Source organism: Glossina fuscipes, unplaced genomic scaffold (genome assembly GCF_014805625.2).
Source record: "Glossina fuscipes isolate IAEA_lab_2018 unplaced genomic scaffold, Yale_Gfus_2 109, whole genome shotgun sequence".
Lineage (NCBI taxonomy): Eukaryota > Metazoa > Arthropoda > Insecta > Diptera > Glossinidae > Glossina > Glossina fuscipes.
Window position 1 is genome coordinate 224795 of NW_023998452.1, and position 21528 is coordinate 246322.

At 35.7% G+C, this 21528-nt stretch overlaps 4 protein-coding genes across 9 annotated transcripts in view; all 4 read right to left on the reverse strand.

The window, feature by feature from the left end:
- Nucleotides 1–1149: 1149 nt before the first annotated feature.
- On the reverse strand, nt 1150–5002 carry LOC119638768 (bromodomain-containing protein 8). 2 transcript variants are annotated; one of them, XM_038035764.1, is made up of 4 exons: nt 4583–5002; nt 2911–4516; nt 2640–2831; nt 1150–2567 (listed from the first exon to the last, which is right to left on the reverse strand). In XM_038035764.1, the coding sequence occupies exons 1-4, from the start codon at nt 4928–4930 to the stop codon at nt 1933–1935; spliced, it is 2781 nt and encodes a 926-aa protein (XP_037891692.1). In that variant the 5' UTR covers nt 4931–5002; the 3' UTR covers nt 1150–1932. The 2 variants fall into 2 exon arrangements, with proteins under 2 accessions (XP_037891692.1, XP_037891691.1); XM_038035763.1 differs by having other exon boundaries at nt 1150–2831.
- Nucleotides 5003–5133: 131 nt separating this feature from the next.
- LOC119638703 (homeobox protein MOX-1-like) lies at nt 5134–5656 on the reverse strand. The gene is made up of 4 exons (XM_038035647.1): nt 5641–5656; nt 5352–5533; nt 5224–5281; nt 5134–5165 (listed from the first exon to the last, which is right to left on the reverse strand). The coding sequence occupies exons 1-4, from the start codon at nt 5654–5656 to the stop codon at nt 5134–5136; spliced, it is 288 nt and encodes a 95-aa protein (XP_037891575.1).
- Nucleotides 5657–11030: 5374 nt separating this feature from the next.
- Nucleotides 11031–15969, reverse strand: LOC119638765. 5 transcript variants are annotated; one of them, XM_038035760.1, is made up of 8 exons: nt 15862–15969; nt 15314–15801; nt 15021–15252; nt 14907–14957; nt 14536–14845; nt 13124–13859; nt 12160–13064; nt 11031–11112 (listed from the first exon to the last, which is right to left on the reverse strand). In XM_038035760.1, the coding sequence occupies exons 1-8, from the start codon at nt 15882–15884 to the stop codon at nt 11068–11070; spliced, it is 2790 nt and encodes a 929-aa protein (XP_037891688.1). In that variant the 5' UTR covers nt 15885–15969; the 3' UTR covers nt 11031–11067. The 5 variants fall into 5 exon arrangements, with proteins under 5 accessions (XP_037891688.1, XP_037891684.1, XP_037891685.1 ...); XM_038035757.1 differs by lacking the exon at nt 11031–11112 and adding an exon at nt 11832–12085 and having other exon boundaries at nt 12150–13064; XM_038035759.1 differs by lacking the exon at nt 11031–11112 and adding an exon at nt 11936–12085.
- Nucleotides 15970–21021: 5052 nt separating this feature from the next.
- Nucleotides 21022–21528, reverse strand: part of LOC119638704 (MKI67 FHA domain-interacting nucleolar phosphoprotein-like) — a 1652-nt gene continuing 1145 nt past the window's right edge. The window contains exon 4 of the mRNA XM_038035648.1: nt 21022–21527. Within this exon, the coding sequence (XP_037891576.1) occupies nt 21085–21527 (443 nt within the window). The 3' untranslated portion in view covers nt 21022–21084. The remainder of the gene's footprint in view (nt 21528) is intronic.

Genomic DNA, 21528 nt, shown 5'->3' on the forward strand with positions numbered 1-21528 from the left:
ACTTCACGTGCAATGGACGTACATAACTTGAGTATGTGGTAACAATAATGGACCCTAATGCAAACACATAAAGCAACAAAGCTGAATTTTGAACAAACATAGTCGAAAATCCACGTTTGCGTACAGAGTGACTCTTTTTGCTTAATTCGAAGGATAATGCTTTTGAATAGTTACCGATTATGAACATTGGATGCACTGAGATATCGAAGAACCATAGTCCAGATTAGGCAAACGATTGATTAGAGTATGCAAAGCGAGTCCATTTGGTTGGAATCAGGTGGGTAGGTAGGTATATACCAAATAATACCACTATTAGAAACGCTAACAACAATAACCAAAGTAATTACAACAAAGATGGTCGCAAGGCCATGTTATCGCAGTTTTTCTATGTGGCGAAGTTGAGCTTCATTCAGCCGTTCTTATTAGTAGACATTGCTCCTCGTGATTAACACATGTTATAAGCGATGATATATTGAAGAACTTCTATCCAGAAAATGGATTTCGTAGTGCGCGGCCTCCACGTAACCAGGTGTCTTTCCAGCGAGGAATTCATCTTCCGCCAAAAACATGGAAGACGTACTGACTACTGGTGGACAAAACTTTCAATAAACCGTTCCCGACATTTCTCTTCTACAACTTTCATTACAACTTTTCATTAATCTGAAAAAAAAAACACCGGAAAATTAATTTCCTCCCCAACATGAAAGAGTCCCTTCGGAGAAGTCCCAGCTCTAGTTTTTCCATCTTATAATAAAGAAAATACTTAAAAATTTGTGATTGGAAAAGCGGAAGAGAATTGAAATTCTTTATGAAAGTTGAGAAATCTGAATTATTTAACTGCGATGGCCTAACACGATAAGCGTCCTAGCGAGCACTAAACTAGAGCAGAAGGCGATAAATTGCCGATACGTACCGGACATGGGCACACCTGCCCGATGATTAACGTTTCAGAAATCAAATTACAATCGTAAAGTGTCATAAACAATAAACTATTTGTCTGTCTACCTACCGATTATTTGACGTCTCTATAATGCTAAGTGTTGGTGTGATGTTTATTAATTGAAAAATAATAAGTTGCAAGCAAACAAATAAAATTTCTTAATAAATTATTTGTAATACTTTTGAATTAAAAAAATAAAAAAAAAAAAAAAAAAAGAGAAAAAACAAAACAAACTGAAGCCAACACATTACCTAGCAACAACAATAACATAGCAGTCACAGTCACATGTCATTATAAGAATTTAAGATTAATGTTGATTGGCTTAATTGGTTCTAAGACAAACTAAATCTGCAAATTAATTTAATAATATTTCTCTCTTTCTTTTGTTTATTTTATACCTCTAATCCTCTGTTTTGCTATATATGAGGAAAAATCAAGCGCAAACTATATTTGGGAAGAGAAGAGAATGAGTTAATTAAAATGCATAAAGACGAAAAACTGAACTGAATAGAAAAACAATGTGAACGAGTTTAAGTGGGCGTAATGGCGCAGACACATCCCACCTAATGTTGTCCAATTTATGCATACGTTTGAGATGGCGACAAAATCCTATGTATATATATATAATTGAATTTAATATATTATCAATTAGTTACAGTTTTCATGTATTGATTCAATGACAATACTTTTTGTTACGGTTCATTACACAGAATAAATGCTTTCGTGCACGTTCACTCTATTAACACTTATTATGATTATATTTTATCTAATGAAGTGCAATAGCGGTAAACCGCAATTTCTACGGACTATTTTTATTATATACTCAAAATTATGGTATTACTCAACTATTCAATTTTTGGCATCAAATGGGTTTTCCTTACCTGTTTGACGGCTTCATATATTCATATTTTTCGGAATCATTCTATTAAAGTGTGTTCTAAATGCCGCTACTTATTGACAGAAATTTGTGGTTTCAATTTTTTTAAACGAATTTATGATATACGTAAACTTTTTCGCGACCCACTACGTCCCCTTGAAACATTGCCCTGCATAGAAGAGCTACTAGATTTGCTATCTTTAGACTCTCTTTCAGATTTGTTTACAGTTTCACAATGATTGGGCATAAACTCACGCACTGACTGACACTCTTGTTGAAAGGCTAAAATCAAATTGGAATTATTTGACCTACTGTTGGTAATCATTAAAGCATTTTGACACATTAACAAAATGTCGCGTTGTAATTCATAAACATTGCGCACTAAACCGGATTCGATATTCTTTTTAATTGTTTGAAAATCCATAGGTCGTAAGCAAATTTCCGATTTATATTGGAAACTTTCCTGTTTCAAAACTCGTTGAATTACTGACGAATACTTGCTGTTATAGAGAACGTTATAAATACTGAGGAGTGTTTTTTTAGAAGTTCTTAAATCACGCTCATCTCGATCACTAGAAGCGGGCGAGTTAGGTATACTGTCGATAACGGGTGTGGAGGAATAACGTCGCCTTAATCTTTGATTTGTAGAATGATCGTTAATAATTGTAGCGTCTTCATCAATCATAGGACTCTCGGATCTATCTCTGTCTCTTAGCTTACGTAAAGTAGAGGAACGAGCTGTTGCAGTGGCTACGGGAGTAACCATTGGCATTGGTAGGTTAGGCATTTCGTCATCAGTTTTAGTTTCATTCGGGGACTTACGTTGCGGCAATTTATGACCTAATGTAGAGGTAGATGAGTCGTCATCCGTGTCTGCCACACTTACACAAGCAGGCGCTTGCATTTTCGTGCTTATTAAGGACTCATTATTGTCCGTTTGTACATCTTCCGACTCCTGTTGGTTTGAAGAGTCCTCAATTTGACTTTCCTCCGACGGTTTGTTGTCAGATGTATCTGATAAAACGAGGAAATTTATACAGGAACACATATATACGTTTATTACTGTAAAGCCTACGTTAAAGGATTAACTTACTGTGCACGTCGCTTCCTTCTTCCACAACATCTTCCTCGGTCACTTCTAGCTCCTCGTCCTTGGCCTTTTCTATTGTTTCGGCACCAATTTTTGTATCCAAAAGGTCACTTTTAATCGAATCCTTTGACACACTTGTGTCCTTAACAGGAGTAGAAAATTGCAAAACTTCCTCCTCTTCCTCTTCTTCTTCTTCTTCTTTAGTTAATTCTCCATCTTCTTTCTCCTCTTGTTTTGTTTTATCTAACGCCAACGAGTCGAAAGTCTTCGTATCATTTGACGTTTCTTGCTCATTATCGAACGGTTCGCTTTTGTTTATATCTGAAATAGCAGGCTCACTATTTGAGTCGACTTGAATAGTTTCATTTTTAACATTGGAAGTATCTTCCAGTTCTTTTAAAAAGTCGCTTTCATTAGAATTACTATCCGCATTTGCGTTACGTTCCTTTGATGATTCTAAAGAGGCCACAGCAGACAATGGAAGATTGTCATTTGAATCATCACTGGATATGGTTTCAGATTTAGGCATAGCTTCCGATTTTCCAGTTAAGAGCTTTGAATCGACTTCTTTTGCAGATTTTTCAGTTTCCGATGCTGAACTAGTTGCAACAACAGTTTGAGTCTTTTCTGCAGCATTTTTATTAACAAAGTCACTCTCCTCTTCGCCCGCAACATCGGCCGGAGGTTCCTCATCTACACCTTTTAGAAAGTCAACCTCTTCGTCATCTATAACCAATTCTTCAATGTTGCCGATATTTTTGAATACTTCCAAAAGTTGCTGTTCTTCATTGGGATCATCTGTGTCATCCGTTTCAATAACAGAAGATTCAGAGTTTTTCTTCACTTTTACTGTACCTACGTCTTCTTCAATATCCATTGGTATAGGTTCTTTGTCAGCTTCTTCCTCATTTTTGGTAACATTTACTTTCGCACTATTCACCGATTCTTGAGTTTTACTTTCGCTTGTAACGGAAGTCTTGGTCTTCTCTAACAGCATAGACAAAGTAGGAGCAGATTGCGACGGGCTTAACAAGTTATGCGAAGGACCGGCTGTATCTACTGGAGGACCACTTAAAGGCCGTGCCAGCAACTGGATTGCATCGTCACGGGAAGGTATGATGGCCGGCTGATTGGTGTTCGGTATGGAACCGCTGGTAAGCAAAGTTGTAATGGTAGGCGCTGCCGACCGGGGTGAAATAGTGTTAGCATTGCTTACTGCGCCCACGACGTTGGCAGTCTTTAACAAAGATGAAAGCAAAGGAGCTGGTGTGACCGTTTGTATTTGAGCATTTGTGGTTATAGTTGCCAGAACTACTTTACCCGTGCCTATAATCTCTTCTACGTCCATATCAACTGCTGTAGTGTCAGTGGAAGATTTGAGAGAATCGGAAGATGTGGAAGCACTGTGCAATGCGTTGCTTGCTCGCCAGTTGCGTTGATATTCTTTCTTTCGTTCCTCTCGCTCGCGTAGTTGATTTTCAAGTTTCATTTCATCCACACGTTGCATTTCTTGCTCTTTCTCAATATCACGCCACATTTGCAGAAGCTGTTCATCATCTAAATTACCGGATTGCAAAGCCTTAATATCAGCGTATAATTTTGCATATTCCTAAAAGATTCCAAAAATTCCATAATCGAATTTCAAATTACTTTCTGCTTTTTCAACTGCACTTACTTCCTGTTCTTTTTTGATTTCACTCTTTAGCTCCTGCTTTCGCTCTTCTGTCAAACGTTTTATAACATCACCGACGGAGGAGTTTTCAGCGGAATCACCGCTCTCGGGGCTACACTTTTTAAGCTTTAGCGCCTCAGCTTCTTCCAACATTCGATATTGAGCAGCACAATTTTTTGGTGAAAACCAATCATTAGGTCTTGTTTTTCCTACACACAATAATTTCATGGTACCGCTCGAAAGCATCCAATTTTGTTGTTCACCACCGTTGTTGGCGACAATTGACGCCAAACAAAGTTGCTCACGTGTTGACCATTCATCCATTAACAAACTTTCTTGTACCGAAGTCATTCTTATGCGTTTTTATTTAATATTTTTATGAAAACAAAGAATGTCTAACCAATTCTTCTGATAAGTTTATACAATTTTTTCTCTCGTCAATTAATCACCGATATTGCCACAGTTAAAAAATAATAATGATAAAATCGTGCTATTGTGAATGGTTTATTGCGCGATAAAAAGTAGTTGCTTTAAGTGTAGTCTCTGGCAATACTTTAAAGTTCATTAAAGTTCGTTAAATAGTGAACTATAGATTATAATTTCATAATTTCTTTAAAATTTATTTATTTTTTTCATGTTATTACTCTGTTCTAATCTTATACGTTTCCATTTCATGCGTCTATTTTGAAACCAGACTTTTATCTAAAGACAATTTAGTGAATAAAAGAGCAATTGGAAAAAAATTCTTGTCTTTCGAGTTTCATTAACTTACTTGTCTTTCCGTCAAATCTAAAGCCACTGCTATTTCGTATCTTCTTAATCTGGTCAAGTAATTTGTATGAGCGAACTCTTCTTCAAGAACTTTAACTTGTTCTTTGGTAAATGCAGTACGTTCCTTGCGACTGGAACTTACCGTCGGTAATGAATTTGAAATATCATCCTTTGCTTCTATATCTGCAACAGGTAAAAAAAAGGAAACATGCGTACATATACTTAAATGAGCTTCTTTTGTTTCGCACTTGTTTTATTTTACACTTTCATTTTGTTCATCGTTTTTTTACTAGTTTCAAAATACATATAGGATTATATATCAAGACAACAAATTGTGCGAGAAATTTCTCATTTTCTTTTCTTAGGCCAGGAAAATAGAGTATGACTATGTTTTATCGTTTTTAAGATAAGTTTAATTTATCCATATAGAGCATGGCTTGGACATTGAATGATGAAAGGATAATAATTGTGAAGCTACGCGTTAGCTGTTAGGCAATTTTTGCAAATAGTCCACTCTACTTTGTCTAACAATTCGCATAAATATTTTCAGAATTATTCTTTTTTCAGTTATTTTACTTATATATAGTATGCGTTATTGTTTTTTATAATTGCATATCGTTTGCTTTCAAGCCTGACCTGTAGCCGCTTAACATTTTCTGTTTTGTTTATTATATGACCAATTATTCAGGGGATGTCCCTTATGCGTGTACTATAGTACTTTGATGGTCGGAAAGGAGTAAGAAAGCAGAAAGAGATACCGGCTGAGCACTCGCTATATCTGCGGCCGAAATAAACTCTATCGAATTGAGATTTGAAGCGAGCACGAACAGACATGGTAGCCTTGATTCTTACCTACCCGCCTATTCGCGCAGATAGATACTTGGAGGCACAACTTCATGTTCCAACCTTTATTCCAATAAGATACAATAGGTGTGCGGACAGACAGACAGACAGGCAGACGAAGAGGAAACAATCATGATAATGAGATGTTAAAATCGATAACCCGCACTTCTTTGTGATGGGCCAAAAAAGTGTTATCAATTAACGCGTAATCCTAAAGAAATCTCCCAGCTTCCCCGTACCTAATTGCATGTGCACAAACTTTACTATAAAACGCCTGAAAGAATCAAAGAATATTTCGTGGAACCAGTAGAGAAATTATTAAGTCTGAGTCTGTTAGGTCTGTTAGATCACAATCTCTTACCTGAATTAATATACTTATCAGATTTTGGATTGTTTCTCTCCACCAAAAATCGTTCTTGATTCTCTTGACTTTCAAAGTTCCAATCACCGCCGTAAATTGAATGATTTTTAATATTTTCACAATTATTATTTGAAAAATTTTCCTGGTGACTAACTTCCCAATCGAATGGATGTTCATTAAGCTTTGCACTATAACTGTTAGCAGATGATGATGAGACGGACACATAGTTTGTGTTATATTGATTTATATAAAAATTTGGTGAATTTTCGTAACGATTGTCGGATATTAAACAGGCTTCATTAGAATAATTTGTTTGCACCGAAAACGATTGACTATCCGGCCAAAAGTACTCGTCGTAATTTGTTAACATTTTGTCTCCCCTAAACGAACTAAAACTAAAATAAAAACGTTCATCAGCCCATCTATGAATATTCATATTCTTTGAAAAGAAATCAATTCTGATTGGTTGCCTGCTAACTTGATACTCATGTCTGATTGGCGCACATGCTTTATCAATTAAACAAAAAAAAAAACATGTGCGTACTTTGTTTACTTTTACAGTTTAATGCTGCTAATGCGCAGCAAGAAAACAAACAAAAACAATTCATTTAAATAAAAATGCTCGGCCACACACAATAAAATCTTTTGAAATTGACATATGTGTCACTTGGATCATAAATTTCAAGCACTTATAACAATGACAATTATCATAACTTTTCTTCTTATAGAAGTGTTTGTTTTTTCTTTGTTTATCTTATGGCGAAATATCGAGTTAAGTAAAATGAAACGAGGAGAAAGAGGAAAAACTGTTGAACATTTCTCTTCCGTAAACATAAACAAAAGATGCATCAATTTTTATTGCGTTGCATTCATAAAACCACACAAACGCCCATATGAGTTCCGGTATTAAACTAAGCCTAACATTTTCATTTCATCGTAAGCAGATTTGAGTTTTGTGCAAACGTTTCACGCCCTATTTCAACTTCTTTTCAAACGCTTAACCATCCAAGTTGTTATCATTATCGCTGATGTACTCATTCCTGCGACGAATCTCAAATTATTCGGTTTGCAACGCATTTGGAGTACTCATCTTTATATTATGCTAACACCTCAAAATGACGATTAACTTTATTTATAGAATTTATATAGCCGGTGATTAGCCTGAACATCTGTATGTGTGCATTCATTCTTTCATTTATTTGTATATTAGTAATGCACTATATATGCCCGTCAAATGGAGATCATTTTAAGAATTGTAGTGAAATCAAAATTCTAAAAAAAGGGAAAGGGAAACGGGACCTATAGTAGGTAAACTGAACTATGTTCGTAAACGGCAAATGTTAAATGTTGAAAATTTTTGTTTTCGACATATATTCAAAAGACCGCATCCTCTTTAGTGTACGATGTGTTAAAAAAAAAATTTTTTTACTGATGAAATCGTGCCATGACTTGACAGATCGACTCGGTCTGCACAAACTTTCGTGCCTTCTAGATTGTCTTACCTGGCGCCCCACAATGTTTCCAATGAAACCGTTTCGAACCGAGCTACTTTCAATAGCGTTCGTCCTTGGGCCGAAATATCGGTATACCAAATTTTATCGAAATATCTCAAAAGTTGTGACCTGTAATGATCATACTGGGTAAACTTTTGAACCTAGGATGCAAGCACGAAAGTGTTACATCGACGGTCCAAGACTAAAAATTGCCAACACTGGGGCTGGAGCATGCGGCCCAAATTTTCAAAAGGCCACACCGCTGGAGTACCCCCCCTCCCTATTCCGAGCAGAAGTCTATCAAATCACTGAAAGTGAATCCGAATGTTTAAGAAGACAATGCAGGAGAGAGCTGATTACATTCACTTCGACAGTCGAGTTGCCTTAAAGGCCCTGAAAGGGAAAACGATAAAATCTAAGCTAGTGTTTGGAGGGCACCTAATATGGGCGCCTGGCCATTCGAGCCTTGAAGGCAGAGCAAGGGCTGGCTATCTAGCTAGCTAGGAGTTGCCAGAGGAACAATGACATGTCCTGAACATTTCGGTGGGGTATCAAGAAACCATATTAATAGAATGGCATCGCAACCGGCGCAGAAAAATTTATATTAAGCTACTGGAGCGACCTACGTCTGGTCGCAGGCTACTACGCAAATCATAATATGCTAAGGTATCATTTGAAACCTCTAGGTATCTTTGGTACCGTTTCATACAGATTTTGACAAACGACGAGTGATATATCCTATCACATAGTATGTGCATGCATAAGCAGTTATCATCAAGTGTAACTGCCTTTGTAACTGCGGACCCTCCGAACAGAAGAAGGTAGCAGGAGGGCGACAGGAACCCTAAAATTGGAGGACTAGAAGAACGAACAAGTACAATAGACTTTTTAGATCGCGGTGCGAAGTGCCCTTATATGACCTGTAGGTTGAACACAAGAAAGATGAACGGACTAGCTTAGATGTATTCAGAAAACGATGCTGAATCGATCGATAGACGTTTCATCTCAAATCTTTGTGACTATGGCATACATCACCAAAAAATTTAATACACATTTGTATTGGTGTAACATAAAAATTTTGATATTTATTCTGCCGATAAGAGTAGAGTGTGTATTAAATGAAACTTGGACTCGTCCCCAATGTTAGAGAGTATTGGAGTCTTATATCTTCTTTGTTAAGATAACGATGCTGGATATAAAGGATTTAATGAAATACTATAGCAAACCTTACAATCTAGAGCGGAGCGAATATTTCTATGCCCAGTGCCTCTTTAAAAAACTTTATATTAAAAACTTCTCATGCCCTCTAAAACAAAACCACATAATTTTATGATCGCAACAAAATAAACATATCAGCACTGCTGGGAAAGACATATGCCGCCTTCGTAGATTAATGCTTCAAACATGATGTTAGATCATCACTTGGATTTTAAAAGCAATAAAAAGTTCACAGCAGCGGAATAGGCAGACAGTCGGTTGCTACTTGCACTTGCTACACCGAATGCTTCCTGAACACATCCACTTCTTAAGCATATTCTTTCTTTCTTCTTCTCTTTTTTTCTTTCCAAACCAGGAGGCATAACCACCTTGAATACCAAAGTGAAGTTTGACTTCATAAGAAGTAAATTTAGTAACTTTTGCATTATATATTAAATGTGCCGCCCAATTTTTGCATTACTTGCGCTCAATAACGTTCTGCTCCGTTAGCACTCGAAGCAAAATTTATTCAATTAATGAGTGGTATGCGCACGCACAGGCGCTAAATAGGGGCAAAATACTTATAAAAATAGGTAAGCAAAGGTAACCATGTGAACTGCATATTATTTGATAACTTTCAACTGTTTGCGGTTGTTTTTTACGTTTTTGGTTTTAATTTGTGATAAAGGTTTAGCGAGTTCTTCATTAGCATAGTCTCTCAAGTATTAGTGATACGAACGCGCTGAGTAATCTTTACGTTTAGCTGAAAAAGAAGCAGCTGAAAAGAAGCAGTTGGCTGTTAGATAAAGCATATTTAGCCAAAAAAAAATATGTATATAAGCTTTACCAAGCTTAGACAAAATAAACGCAAATGACTTTTTATCATTGATTGCATCATGATTATCGTTGAAGATTGACTGATATCGTGAGGTGCTCATGTAGCTGCATTCTAATTTATAAATTTCTCTACTCATTCCTGAATAATAATTATTTCGTGCACTCTTAATTGCAAAGAACTTGACAATTTCGCAATATATCCTTTCTCCGTTTTGCCTAATTTTAGCTTTAAAACAGAGGGACTTTACGTCGCTTCTGAAATTTTGATCACTAAACTCTTCGCGTCAGCCGAAGATCAGTCGAATCGAATCATATATGTACTGTTTATAGTCGATGTATCAGCTGAATTAATCTTCATTCTATATTACTATCAAATATTATATAAAACCGGGTTTACGTTTAGCTTAGCTTTCCTTATATACCTTTAATTTTTCAGTTAAGAGAATTTTTTCGTTTTTTACTTTTAAAAAATGTTTATTTTCCCGATAAAGGTTGAAAAAAAAATAGAAATCCACTAAATCTAACAAACAAGTCACACATACCATTGATATCATTTCATAGACTACATGGTACAACAAGAGGAATTGTATAAAAAAACGAAGACACCACATACGGCGACGCAATTTCAATCCAAAATACTTACCCTTACGTTTAATAAGTCGCTGCTGTGATTGGTTGTTGGGGTTACATACCGGAAAGGGTAGCCATTTATATTTGGTCTACATGTCAACTGATCGATCTGGAAGAGGCTTTATATCCAGATTTAAAACATTACAAAACCCCCGCGCAATTCTTTACACGGCGTTAGGACTATTGACTCGGATGACCCATTTGTACCCCCAGCTGATGGTAAAATTCTACACCTTGGTAAAGCTTTCCATTCTCTGGTTGAACAGATTATATGACATATTTAGAAACGTTTTGGTGGTACTCAGCCGATTTTTAATATCGAAGAACAATGATTTTTGAAATATTTGGGAGAAATTTTATTTCGAGAAGTTTGAAAGCAGGCTTCGCCTCATAGTTTCATACTGCAAGCAAACAATGTGAGAAAATTTAGGCTAAGATCCATAGCAATATAGGATGTGCCGAAAAGTTTTCCGAACTGGAAGTTAGAAAAAAAACTTCCTGATATTATTGCTCATATTTAGAAGCGATTCTAATGGAATAGAATGGTCTTTATAAAGTCAATCGCGTATTCCGAACTACCTGCCAAACACAAATTTACACAAATTTCTATCCGCCCATATATATGAGGCGTAATAACCCAAACCATATGACGCGTTAATTACAATTTTATAGCAAACACACACACTGCTGTTGAAGTAAGTAATTCATGCAAACACGTGCGAGTTCTAATTCAAAGGTCTCCTTGTTTATATGAACAGTTAATTTTTATTGATGCGCATTTCAGTCGAATAACGAGTTAGAAAAACGTAGTTGCATGTATAAATCAATAACAATTAAAAACCGATTTACAAATTCCTTTTAAACTCGATAATTTTCGCAACTATAGACGGTTTTAAGGCTTCAGTAAGAGTAGCATGCGGTCTCCGTTTGTAGGATCTATTGTTGTTGTTTGTAATAGGATAACAATAACCGAACTCCGGATTGCTTAACTCGTAGGATAGATTTCCAAGGGAAAATGGCGATGCAGTTCTAAACAAATAATGTAGCACACGTGTACGAATGTCTGCACAAAATTTGTCTTTTGAAAAATCGAACAGAGAGTAATGGTATTCCGTTAGATCTCTCAAAACGATAAAGAGATCTTGTTTGAGAGAAGGTGTCCATTGCGGAAATAAAGCGGATAAAGATTTGTTGCACAAGCGCATTTTTATTCCATCACAAGTTATGACGGCTTGTAAATAGGTGGAGTCAACGACAATTGTTGGCAGTTCATACTGGGCAATGTCACGAGAACTGATGCTTTGAAAATAATCAATTTGACACAAAGTGCGATACAACATGGTTTTCGACACGAGTTGTATTGGCATAAGACGACTGGAAAGTGATACGGAACTATTTGAACTGTTTGTGATACCGGATTTTGTGCTATTATTATTACCAACTATTACCTGATTTGGTGGTTGCCTCGTGTTTGACGTGAACATCGCATTACCTCTGTCGCAGCTGGTTGTATTTTTACTAATGGCTGTCAAGTTCGGAGGAGCTTGGAAATTAGTTGCACATCTCACCGTAACTAAAGACGGAAATTTATGTCTTAATTGGGGTACGAAAATTGTCGGTTTTATTGGATTTTTATGTGCAATTGTTTTTCTTGCTATGTGCATCTTGCTGGATGGGAAAACTGCCTGCGCATCCTGTGTTTCTAACGGTTTCCGGATGTCTGTTGACTGGTGCCCTTCTGCAGTACAATTGTCCGCCACAGCTGGTTGGCGCTCGCCAGTATGTCGTAATTCTATATAATCGTGCATGTTAGAAACAAACACTTTATGCTGAACTTGGCGTGTGTTTGTATTCACAAAATCCGTTATTTTGCGTTGTTTCTCTTGTCTTATTTGTGATGTAATTGCCTCATCATCTTCTATAGTATTTTGGGTGCACGAATATTCCGGATTGTTATCTGATTCACTTTCGACTACTTGAATATCATTTGTGCCACCTCTAGAAATTTCCAAAGGGGGATCATCAGGCAATATAAATGATGGCGTATTTGCAATTTCATCGCATTCATTTTTATGTGAAAGGTAAGGTAAAGTCTGGCTTAACGAAAGACTTTCACATGTCGTCGCAGGAGTAAGTGATAAAACCCTCGAATGTCCTTTATTTTCCAAATCAACTGGACTACAGTTTAAATCGATTTCGGTCTCATCTAACAAGATCGGCTCGCTGTTCATTACGGTACAATGTATCAGATCATCATCATCCCCGTCAATATAAAATTGGAGATTTTTTAACATTTCAAAAGGTTCAGATTTTATTTTAGTCTCCGTCGCCGGTATAATTACGCCCAAACTGACTAATAAAATATATTTAGCCGATTAAAATGACATTAAAGCAAAATTGTGCCACACTTACTAGGAGTTCTGTCTGCACTTTCTTCTATAGAGTTATTGATAGGATCTTGCTGACTTTGAAAAGATGATTCATCTACAAGACTTTCACTGATTATTAACTCATGAGGGGACATATTAATTTGGTGTTGATTATTCGGTGCTATAAGAAAATCAGAAAAATGTTGGGCTAGTCCTGTATATTTAGATGGAGCATCGCCTACATCAGACTCAGTCATTTCCTTTGAAAGCTGTAGATACTCTATTAGTTCTTGTTTTATCACTGGTATTTGATGTATCCACTCGTCGTACTTCCAACATCGATTATAATAATCTTTGCTCGCAGCTTCCATTGCTACTGCATTAGTCACATCCAATTTCACAGCATAACGCCTCAAATAATCCGCACGAACGCAATCAAAAAAATTGGTTGTATTTTGTAAGTCAGACCAGTGAAAAAATTTTGGAGAAATGTGTTCCAATAGAACATTTTGGTTAATTGCATGGAAATTAATGTGTTTGTGTTTCAAGAAGTTGAATAAATCTTCGAGCTTTATAAATAAATTAATAGGCCACACTTTCATATTTGTGGTTACATAATGATACAGTCTGTCCATTAATTTAGAATCGCATTTTAACTCATCAGCTTCGTAGATATGTACCAGACTTTGAAATTCTTCTAATGTAACGCTAAGTAAGTTTTCAACAATTTCGTACTTTAAACCGTGCCGAGTGCGCAAAACATATGATAAAGTGTGCGTCTGTATGGAAGAGCAGTAAGGAAATTTTGTAATAAAGAGAATGAGTAAGTTATGGAGAGCAAGTTATTAATAAATATATTTTAGGATTTTTACGAGAATTTTAAGAGTTTTTTTTAAAAACTGGATTAGCGGAACTGAGTCAAGAATGCAGCCGCCACGTTAATCTTTTCAGCTCATGGTTTGCGAGTTTGAGAATATGTTCGAACGACAAGGGCTACAAGGACGACAGTGCGGCCAAATGGGCTTTAATGTAGATAGATGAATACCATGCTTATGGCGGCTCGTAACGTATTTTAGTGACAAGACTGGCATGAAATTCTCTTAAGTAGTTGCTTCATCGTCGAACCAAATAAGTGAATAAAAGTTTCTTCAACTCGTATGAAAAAAATTGTGTATCGTATGTTATATGATCAAGCTACTACTAGCTAGCTAGCTAGCTACTTTTTTCCGCTCTGCGCATCCTAAATAATTAATGTTTTCTATACATTATCGCCGCTTTTAAGTGTAGACATTACACTGAAGGCTGCCGACAATGAAGGATTAACGTGCGAGTGCACAATTTAAAATAATTCATTTGAAAGTGAAAGAGACGATACTTTAGTAACAATTTAAAGAAAAAAAATTCATTTATGTATGAAAACTACTAGTAGTGAAGAAAAGTTTGAGAGAGAATTACCTTATGCACGTTACAAAATAATAGAATTTTAGCTTCGTCTATCGCGGAATTTCTCTTTGATTCAGCGAAACTTTCTTCCGATATTTCTATAGATTTGGATAGGTTAATCATATTTGAATCGGTAAGATGGGGAAATTTTTCCTTGATTAATTTTAAAATGTGTTGTTGTTTAGTCGTGTCATGGCATTTCCGACTAATATAATTCAATAAGAATTCGTCGTTAAAAATGCCACTGAAATATATCGTTGAAGCCGTGATCTCATTCTGTTTATCTTTTGTTATTTCCAGGTTGCTTTGCTCCCGAATTAATCTGAAATAAAGTTATGTATGCTTTCCTCAATCTTATGGTTGTGCTGCCTATATTTACTTACATTTCTTCATAATCATTTTTCTTTTTGATATTATTGGCCAATGAAGAAGCGCTATTAAGATATATGGAAAGCGAACTTTAACAAATAAAAAAATTTGAAAATATCTCTCTCTACCTATTTGGAATGGCTGGTACCAAAATGAGATTTTCCAATATGTGTACGGCTTCTTTTCTTCCATTGTCCGATGGTTCTACATTGCATCCGAGGTTATTGTCGGTATCCATTCTATTATCAATTTCCATTATATTTTCTGCAGAATTTATATTTTCACTAGAATTATGCGCATAAACATTTTCAGGAGGTACCCTTTGATTGCTATTTTGATTCCAAAATTCTTCTTCTTCAACTTCGAGAGTAAAACATAATAATAATTGAACAGATTTTCTAATGAGGACTGGAAAATATACCTCGAATATCTTGATCACAATTTGGTTGATAAATTATATTCTTATTTAAATCATCATCTTTGCATATTTCGTCAGAAGGTAGTTTAAGACCTTCAACCTCCAATGGTGCCGCGACCGTGGGGCCGAAACTTGATAGTAGCTTAGGAAATTGCAAATCTTCATTGTTTTGATTTCGGTGATCTGCATGGTTTTTTTCCTTCTTTTTTTGTTTTTTTGCGTATTCCGGTATTTCCAGGAGTTTCGCTTTAATACCCTTTGGCATGGGTTTCAGTTTAAAAGGCCATCGTTCCCGTATACGAGGTTTCGTGTAGAAATATGTATAATAATTCTTAATACAATTCTCGCGCTTTCTTTCACATGTTAACGACTCTTTAAATTTCTCATCATCGCCTCTACTGGCATCTTTTAAAATAGCATCCACTAACTCCTCATATTGTATGTGTTTTTTGAAAAACTCCAAAGATACTGGAAATTTCTTGTCCGAAGATCTCAAATAATTGTTACATCAAAAACAACTTAAGGAAAAATTTTATTAGACATTTTCATACTTATCTATATTCCTTGAATCCATTCGTGTGTGTTTCTGGAGATGGATTGTTGTATATGCTTGCAAATAATTGTTGCCAAAAAACTCGCCAAATAAATAAAATAAAAGCAATCAGTTAACACAGGAGTGTTACACAAATTTTTAAAGTCTTTATGTCAAAAAAGCAACACTGATTTATCTACTGTGGTGGGAAAATCAGTTAGATGAAAGTTAGGTATCGCTTTTTATTCAGCTGCAAAAACGGTGGAATACCAACGCAGAAGCTAAATTTCAACTACATGATCAGACGTTTTCATAGAATATAGTTTTTTTAAACAAATGAGTAATTTTTCTCAACACCCTCGAATCCATTTGATAATCAAGATTTCAACAGATGTTTTTTATCGATTAGCAGAGAATTTGGAACAAATTTAAATTTGTAATTTGCATTATAAATGCCTACGGCAATTTGCATTTTTCATTTTGCAAAGCCGACGGCAATTTGCATTTTGTAATGAATTTTAACAGATTTCCTGGGTCATAAAGCTGGCGACTTTGCAAATTAAACGATCTGGCAATTTAAGTTGTTAGTTGGGCACTCAACCATTTCAGAGCATTTTTGGCAATTTTTTTACTTATTATAAGCGACTCTGTGCTTTGCCTTTCAACAGGGAACTTAGCGAGGGCGTTGTTTAATTTGATAATAAAAAATTATGCCGGTCTAATTTTAGGCTAGCCTGTGCCGATGCTTAAAGAATTTTCAAATTCAACTAATACGAACTTAATTCAGCGGTTAATCTGAAAAAGACTTTGTAGAATCGAAAGGCAGTTTACGTTACAATCTATATTTTGTTTACTAGCTTGTATCTAAAGGAATACCAAATTTTGTAGCGTGGATTTTATTTTGTCGAAAATATTGAAAGTGCTTAGAGAAGTGGTTTACCTGAATGCTAAATAAGTTTAGTTGGCGTATTTTCCACAACACTATACATACATCTAGAGGAGATGAGAGAAGAGCGATCAACTCAAGGAAGAAGAATCGGAAACAATCAGGAAACCATTAAAATCATTAAAAAGATTAACAATTTCTTTTATATATATATATTTTTATACATATTAATGAAGCTATTTTAAGTATATAATAAAGCTATTATAAAGCTAAATATAAATGGGACCGTTCCAAATTCTTTAACTTACTGTCGGGTGATACTACAGGACTGTTAAAAGGCGATGTAGAAAAGTCCTCAAATATTATATCCACAATTGTTTTTTTTTTGTCATCTCCTCCTTCTGGAGAATCCTCAAATACTATATCCACAATTGTTTCTCTTTCTTCTGGAGCGTCTATGTTTTTTATGGTATATTTCATCGTATCTTCCGCTTTATTGCAACATTCGGTTAACTCTTCATCAGAGATATGACATTCATATCCACTTGTCGATAACTCAGCAGCAGACTGTGACAACAATTCATGACAAGACGTAAATTTTTGCGAGCTTGTCAGATTGTCAAAATTGGTTATTGTTGTTCGCGCATAAGGCCGGGAATCCACTAAGGATAGATATTTTGATGAAGTTTGGTGCAATGACGTGTTTTGATTCGTCGCACCGGCTTTTAAACAAAGTAATGTATACATATCTATATATAACTAAGCATATACGTCTGTTCACTCCACTGTTTGTTGACACGTTTGTCCTTAAGTAAGCACACTTATGGTTGCAGCCTTATTGATATTAAAAATGGGCCTTTGATTCATGGAAGTAGCTAGAGGACAAAGTAAACAGACAAGCCCTTTATTTTCAAAAGCAAGCTTCTGTCTTATTATCTGCCGTAAGCTACAATAGATACGTATAGTAAGATAAATTTCCGGGAATATGCTATGAATGATTCAGATGAACGATTTATGTACGCGAATGAAAGAATCAACCACGTCCAGCCAATATTAAAGAATAACATTCAGTTTTTTTTCGATTTTTTTTAAAGATAAATGGGGGGCGGTATAAAAGATGCGGTCGTATGCTTTTGCCGGCCTAAGTTAACCTAAGTGAAATTCTTAATCGGCACGAAATCAAATTCAGTTTTCATCTAAACGCCTTAAAATCTCACGGTGGTCATGTGTGAGGGCAATCGTATGGGCTCACCATTGATTACTAGTAGAGTGCTCTTATGCTAAGTAATTGGAAACAACAGATTTTCAATTTAATTTAACACATACAACTAACTGATAAGTACGCATAAATCATACGTTAGTTATCTGTTTTACCGATTTTATTAAACAAAGAAGAGATGTTCTTTCCTTCTTTTTGTTCTGTTTTTCCACTAAACGAAACGTTCAATAAAACCGCATCACGTGTAAGTTTTCTTTATATAAATATAATTGTGTGATTGAGGTTTTGTGCTTATTTATCCTAAGGGAAACAAATCAGAATACTTAAAACTATTTTTTACATTCCTCATATGAAGATATATTATCTGCCTAAAAATGGGTTAATTCTAAAATGAATATGGTAGGTAGGCGCCGCGACATGGTGGATTTGTTACCCAGCGATATGGGTATCGAATACAAGAACTTGGGCAGTAGAATACGAAAAGTTAAGTGTGTTAATTGTAAATTAATTGTAACAGACGTCGCGACTTAGTGGATGAATCTCTTAAAAACACCTTCGGTATAGGTATGAAATGAAAGGAGTTGGGGGTAGAATGCAATGTTAGTTATAATTTAATTTCGGTGGTCATTTACCACAAAGTCTTGCGGCGTTTAGAAAAAACCGATTTTTTGGACATTAAAATCTTACGTGGCCAAACGCGTGGTAGATTAGCCCGCGTCCGAATGTTACTTTCAGTAGGAAACAAGTAGTGTTATATCCATCACCGAAGAACGGATCTCTTAGGCAAACTGATATATTTGCCACGTTGTTGAAGATTGGATGAAAAGAAAATTAACGATAGTATTAAGTTGGGTAAGGCATAAGCTGCACATATTTTCAAAGACGATGTGTCGTGGGACGCTCTAGAGACATAAGACGGCACCAAGCGGTATGAATCCATCTTGCCGTGAAGGGAAGAACAAAAGAAATCGGAAGAAAAGAACTTGAAGACGATTGTGAAAACTTTTATAAAAATGCTTCAATAACTGAATTAAATGGCGGCATAGCAATGCCTTAAAAAAAGCGGCACAATACATGCAAAACAAATGAGAACGAATATGCGTTTATTTTATAAAGGGGCACAATACATGCAAAACAAATGAGAACGAATATGCGTTTATTTTATAAAGGGGCACAATACATGCAAAACAACCAGCCACAGAGTTGATGTCCCCTATATGTGCGCGCGCAATGGTGATCAGGCAGGGTTATCGGTAGATTAGAGTTATTAAGAAGGAGATCTCCAAAAACCTTCAATTACTTTAGGAAGGATCTTAGATGAAGGGCGAGGGGTGTATTCATTTTGTCAAAACGTTTGTAACGCCCAGACGCCAAGCGTTACAAGTCATTAGTTCATTTGCACTTAGTCCGTTGCTGCAGAAGGGGAGAGAGAAGAACAATAGTAGGGGAGAATTTATAACAACTTAAATGTTAACGCCAATCAGCTGTGTTAAACGCACAACTTATAATAACGGACCAAATGCACACACACCTTTATTCAATGCATTGCTATATTTGCGAAAAAATTCCGTCAGCACATCCTCACTGCATAAGAACTCGTGCGAGACAGAGTAGAAAACTAAAAACTTTTTTTTTTTTTGTTTGTTTAGAGATGGATTGGACCAGTTAAGTTAATGTTAGATCCATAATCCAGAAACGAAGTTGAGAGCGATTGATGAAAACATTTAAGCATAGGTAGACTGATGTGGCAGAGTGTTCGCAATGAGAGGCTCTGTTCCGCTGTCAATCCATAAATCACCGTACTTGGTACTGTACTGTCAAGGTCCGGCTAGTAATGCCGATAAAAGAAAAAGTGTAGGCGATTCGTGATTGTAATAGAAATACTAAATGTAAAATTAGAATGAAAACTCAGCTGATTTGATAAAGGCAGTCAGTTGCTTCAAATGCCTAAAGTTACCAGCACGAAAAATTTCATAAAGATTGTTGTACAGGTTAAATATACTGAAAGATTGTCTAAGGATGTCAAACCTCTAAAACTAAAAACTAATCAAAACTATATAATGTTGTGTTGATACATCTCTGTGAAAATGCACATACAACCTTAATCGAATCTCGCATCGATGCCTTTTTTACAAGGAGCTGTTGAACGATTGAGTACGAATATACGCTTATTTTCTAAAGTCGTACAATACATGCAAAATGAATGAGAATTGTATACGCTTATTCTCTAAAGTCTTAATGAAGAAACCTTTCGAAACTTTGATTTAATTTCAATCATTTTCAGATTCCATCTTAATACCATACCAACGAAAAACACAGATTCATTCATGTCTTGCGCATGCTTTGAGCACAATGTTATTAGGGGTTATCGGGTTAAAGCTTCGAGAATTTCAAGAACTTGACACTGGTGTGTGGACATATGAGTCCAGTTAAATCACAGCATCTTACATTAATCAAGAATGAAGCATTTTTTTAGAATCTTTACGAATTGATTCCGGACGCTACAAACCATCCTTCTTTCTTTCTATTACTTATTACAATTACATCAACTTCTAGAATTTTTACAAATGTTTTTAATATATCCAGCGATAATTAAAAATTACAAAAAAAAAAAAAATAATAATAATAATTGAAGATATAAAGTCATTGTAACGCCAAGGGGACCGTACAAAGTATATATATATATATATATTTTTAACCAGTATTAAACTCTAAATCGATTTAAGCATGTTCGTCCGCCCGCGTGCTTATGACTGTGTTAAATATTCTCCTGGCCGCAAAAAAACAACTATCGACTTCAAGTTTGGCGGAAACAGTGGAAGCTCTTGGGCGCAAGTTCGCTTTTAAAATAGCCCATCCGGTCAAAGGAGACGCCTATAGTACAACGAAAGCTGACAACGCATCTATCATAAAGTAAAGTTTGGCTTGTTAAGAAGTAAATTTAGTAACTTTTGCATTAAATATTAAAGACGCCACCCAACTTTCGCATTACTTCCTTTTAATAACGTTCTGCTTCGCTAGCATTCAAAGCTTAAAAGTTTATTCAATTAATGGATGATATGTGCACGCACAGGCACTAAATAGGTATAATAAACTTATAAAAATAGGAAAACAAAGGTAACCATATAAACTGCATATTATTTGATAACTTTCAACTGTTTGCGGTTGTTTTTTACGTTTTTGGTTTTAATTTGTGATAAAGGTTTAGCGAGTTTTTTAATAGCATCGATCTTTTGCTGTGAATTTTTGTCCGCTATTGCAAGCGTTGCTTTTTTAGGTTTCTTTCCATTTTTTTTTATACCACCTGTATGAGGTTTACGTTTAAGCACTTGATCGAAACGTTCGATATTCGTAGCCTTCAGTGATTTACCAAAATTAAGTTTAACCTTCGGCTTCACTTTCTCCAATTCTTCGTCGTTATTCTCGTTGTTACTATCTGCGCTCTCTTCATTCGTAGATTTTGTGGAGTCATGATCCCCATCCAAGGACTTGACGCTTTCGTTGTCTTCACTGCAGTCTCTTTCCAATTGCTCTAAATCGGCAGCAGATGCAGCGAAGGATTCTGAAGACGAATCCTTCGC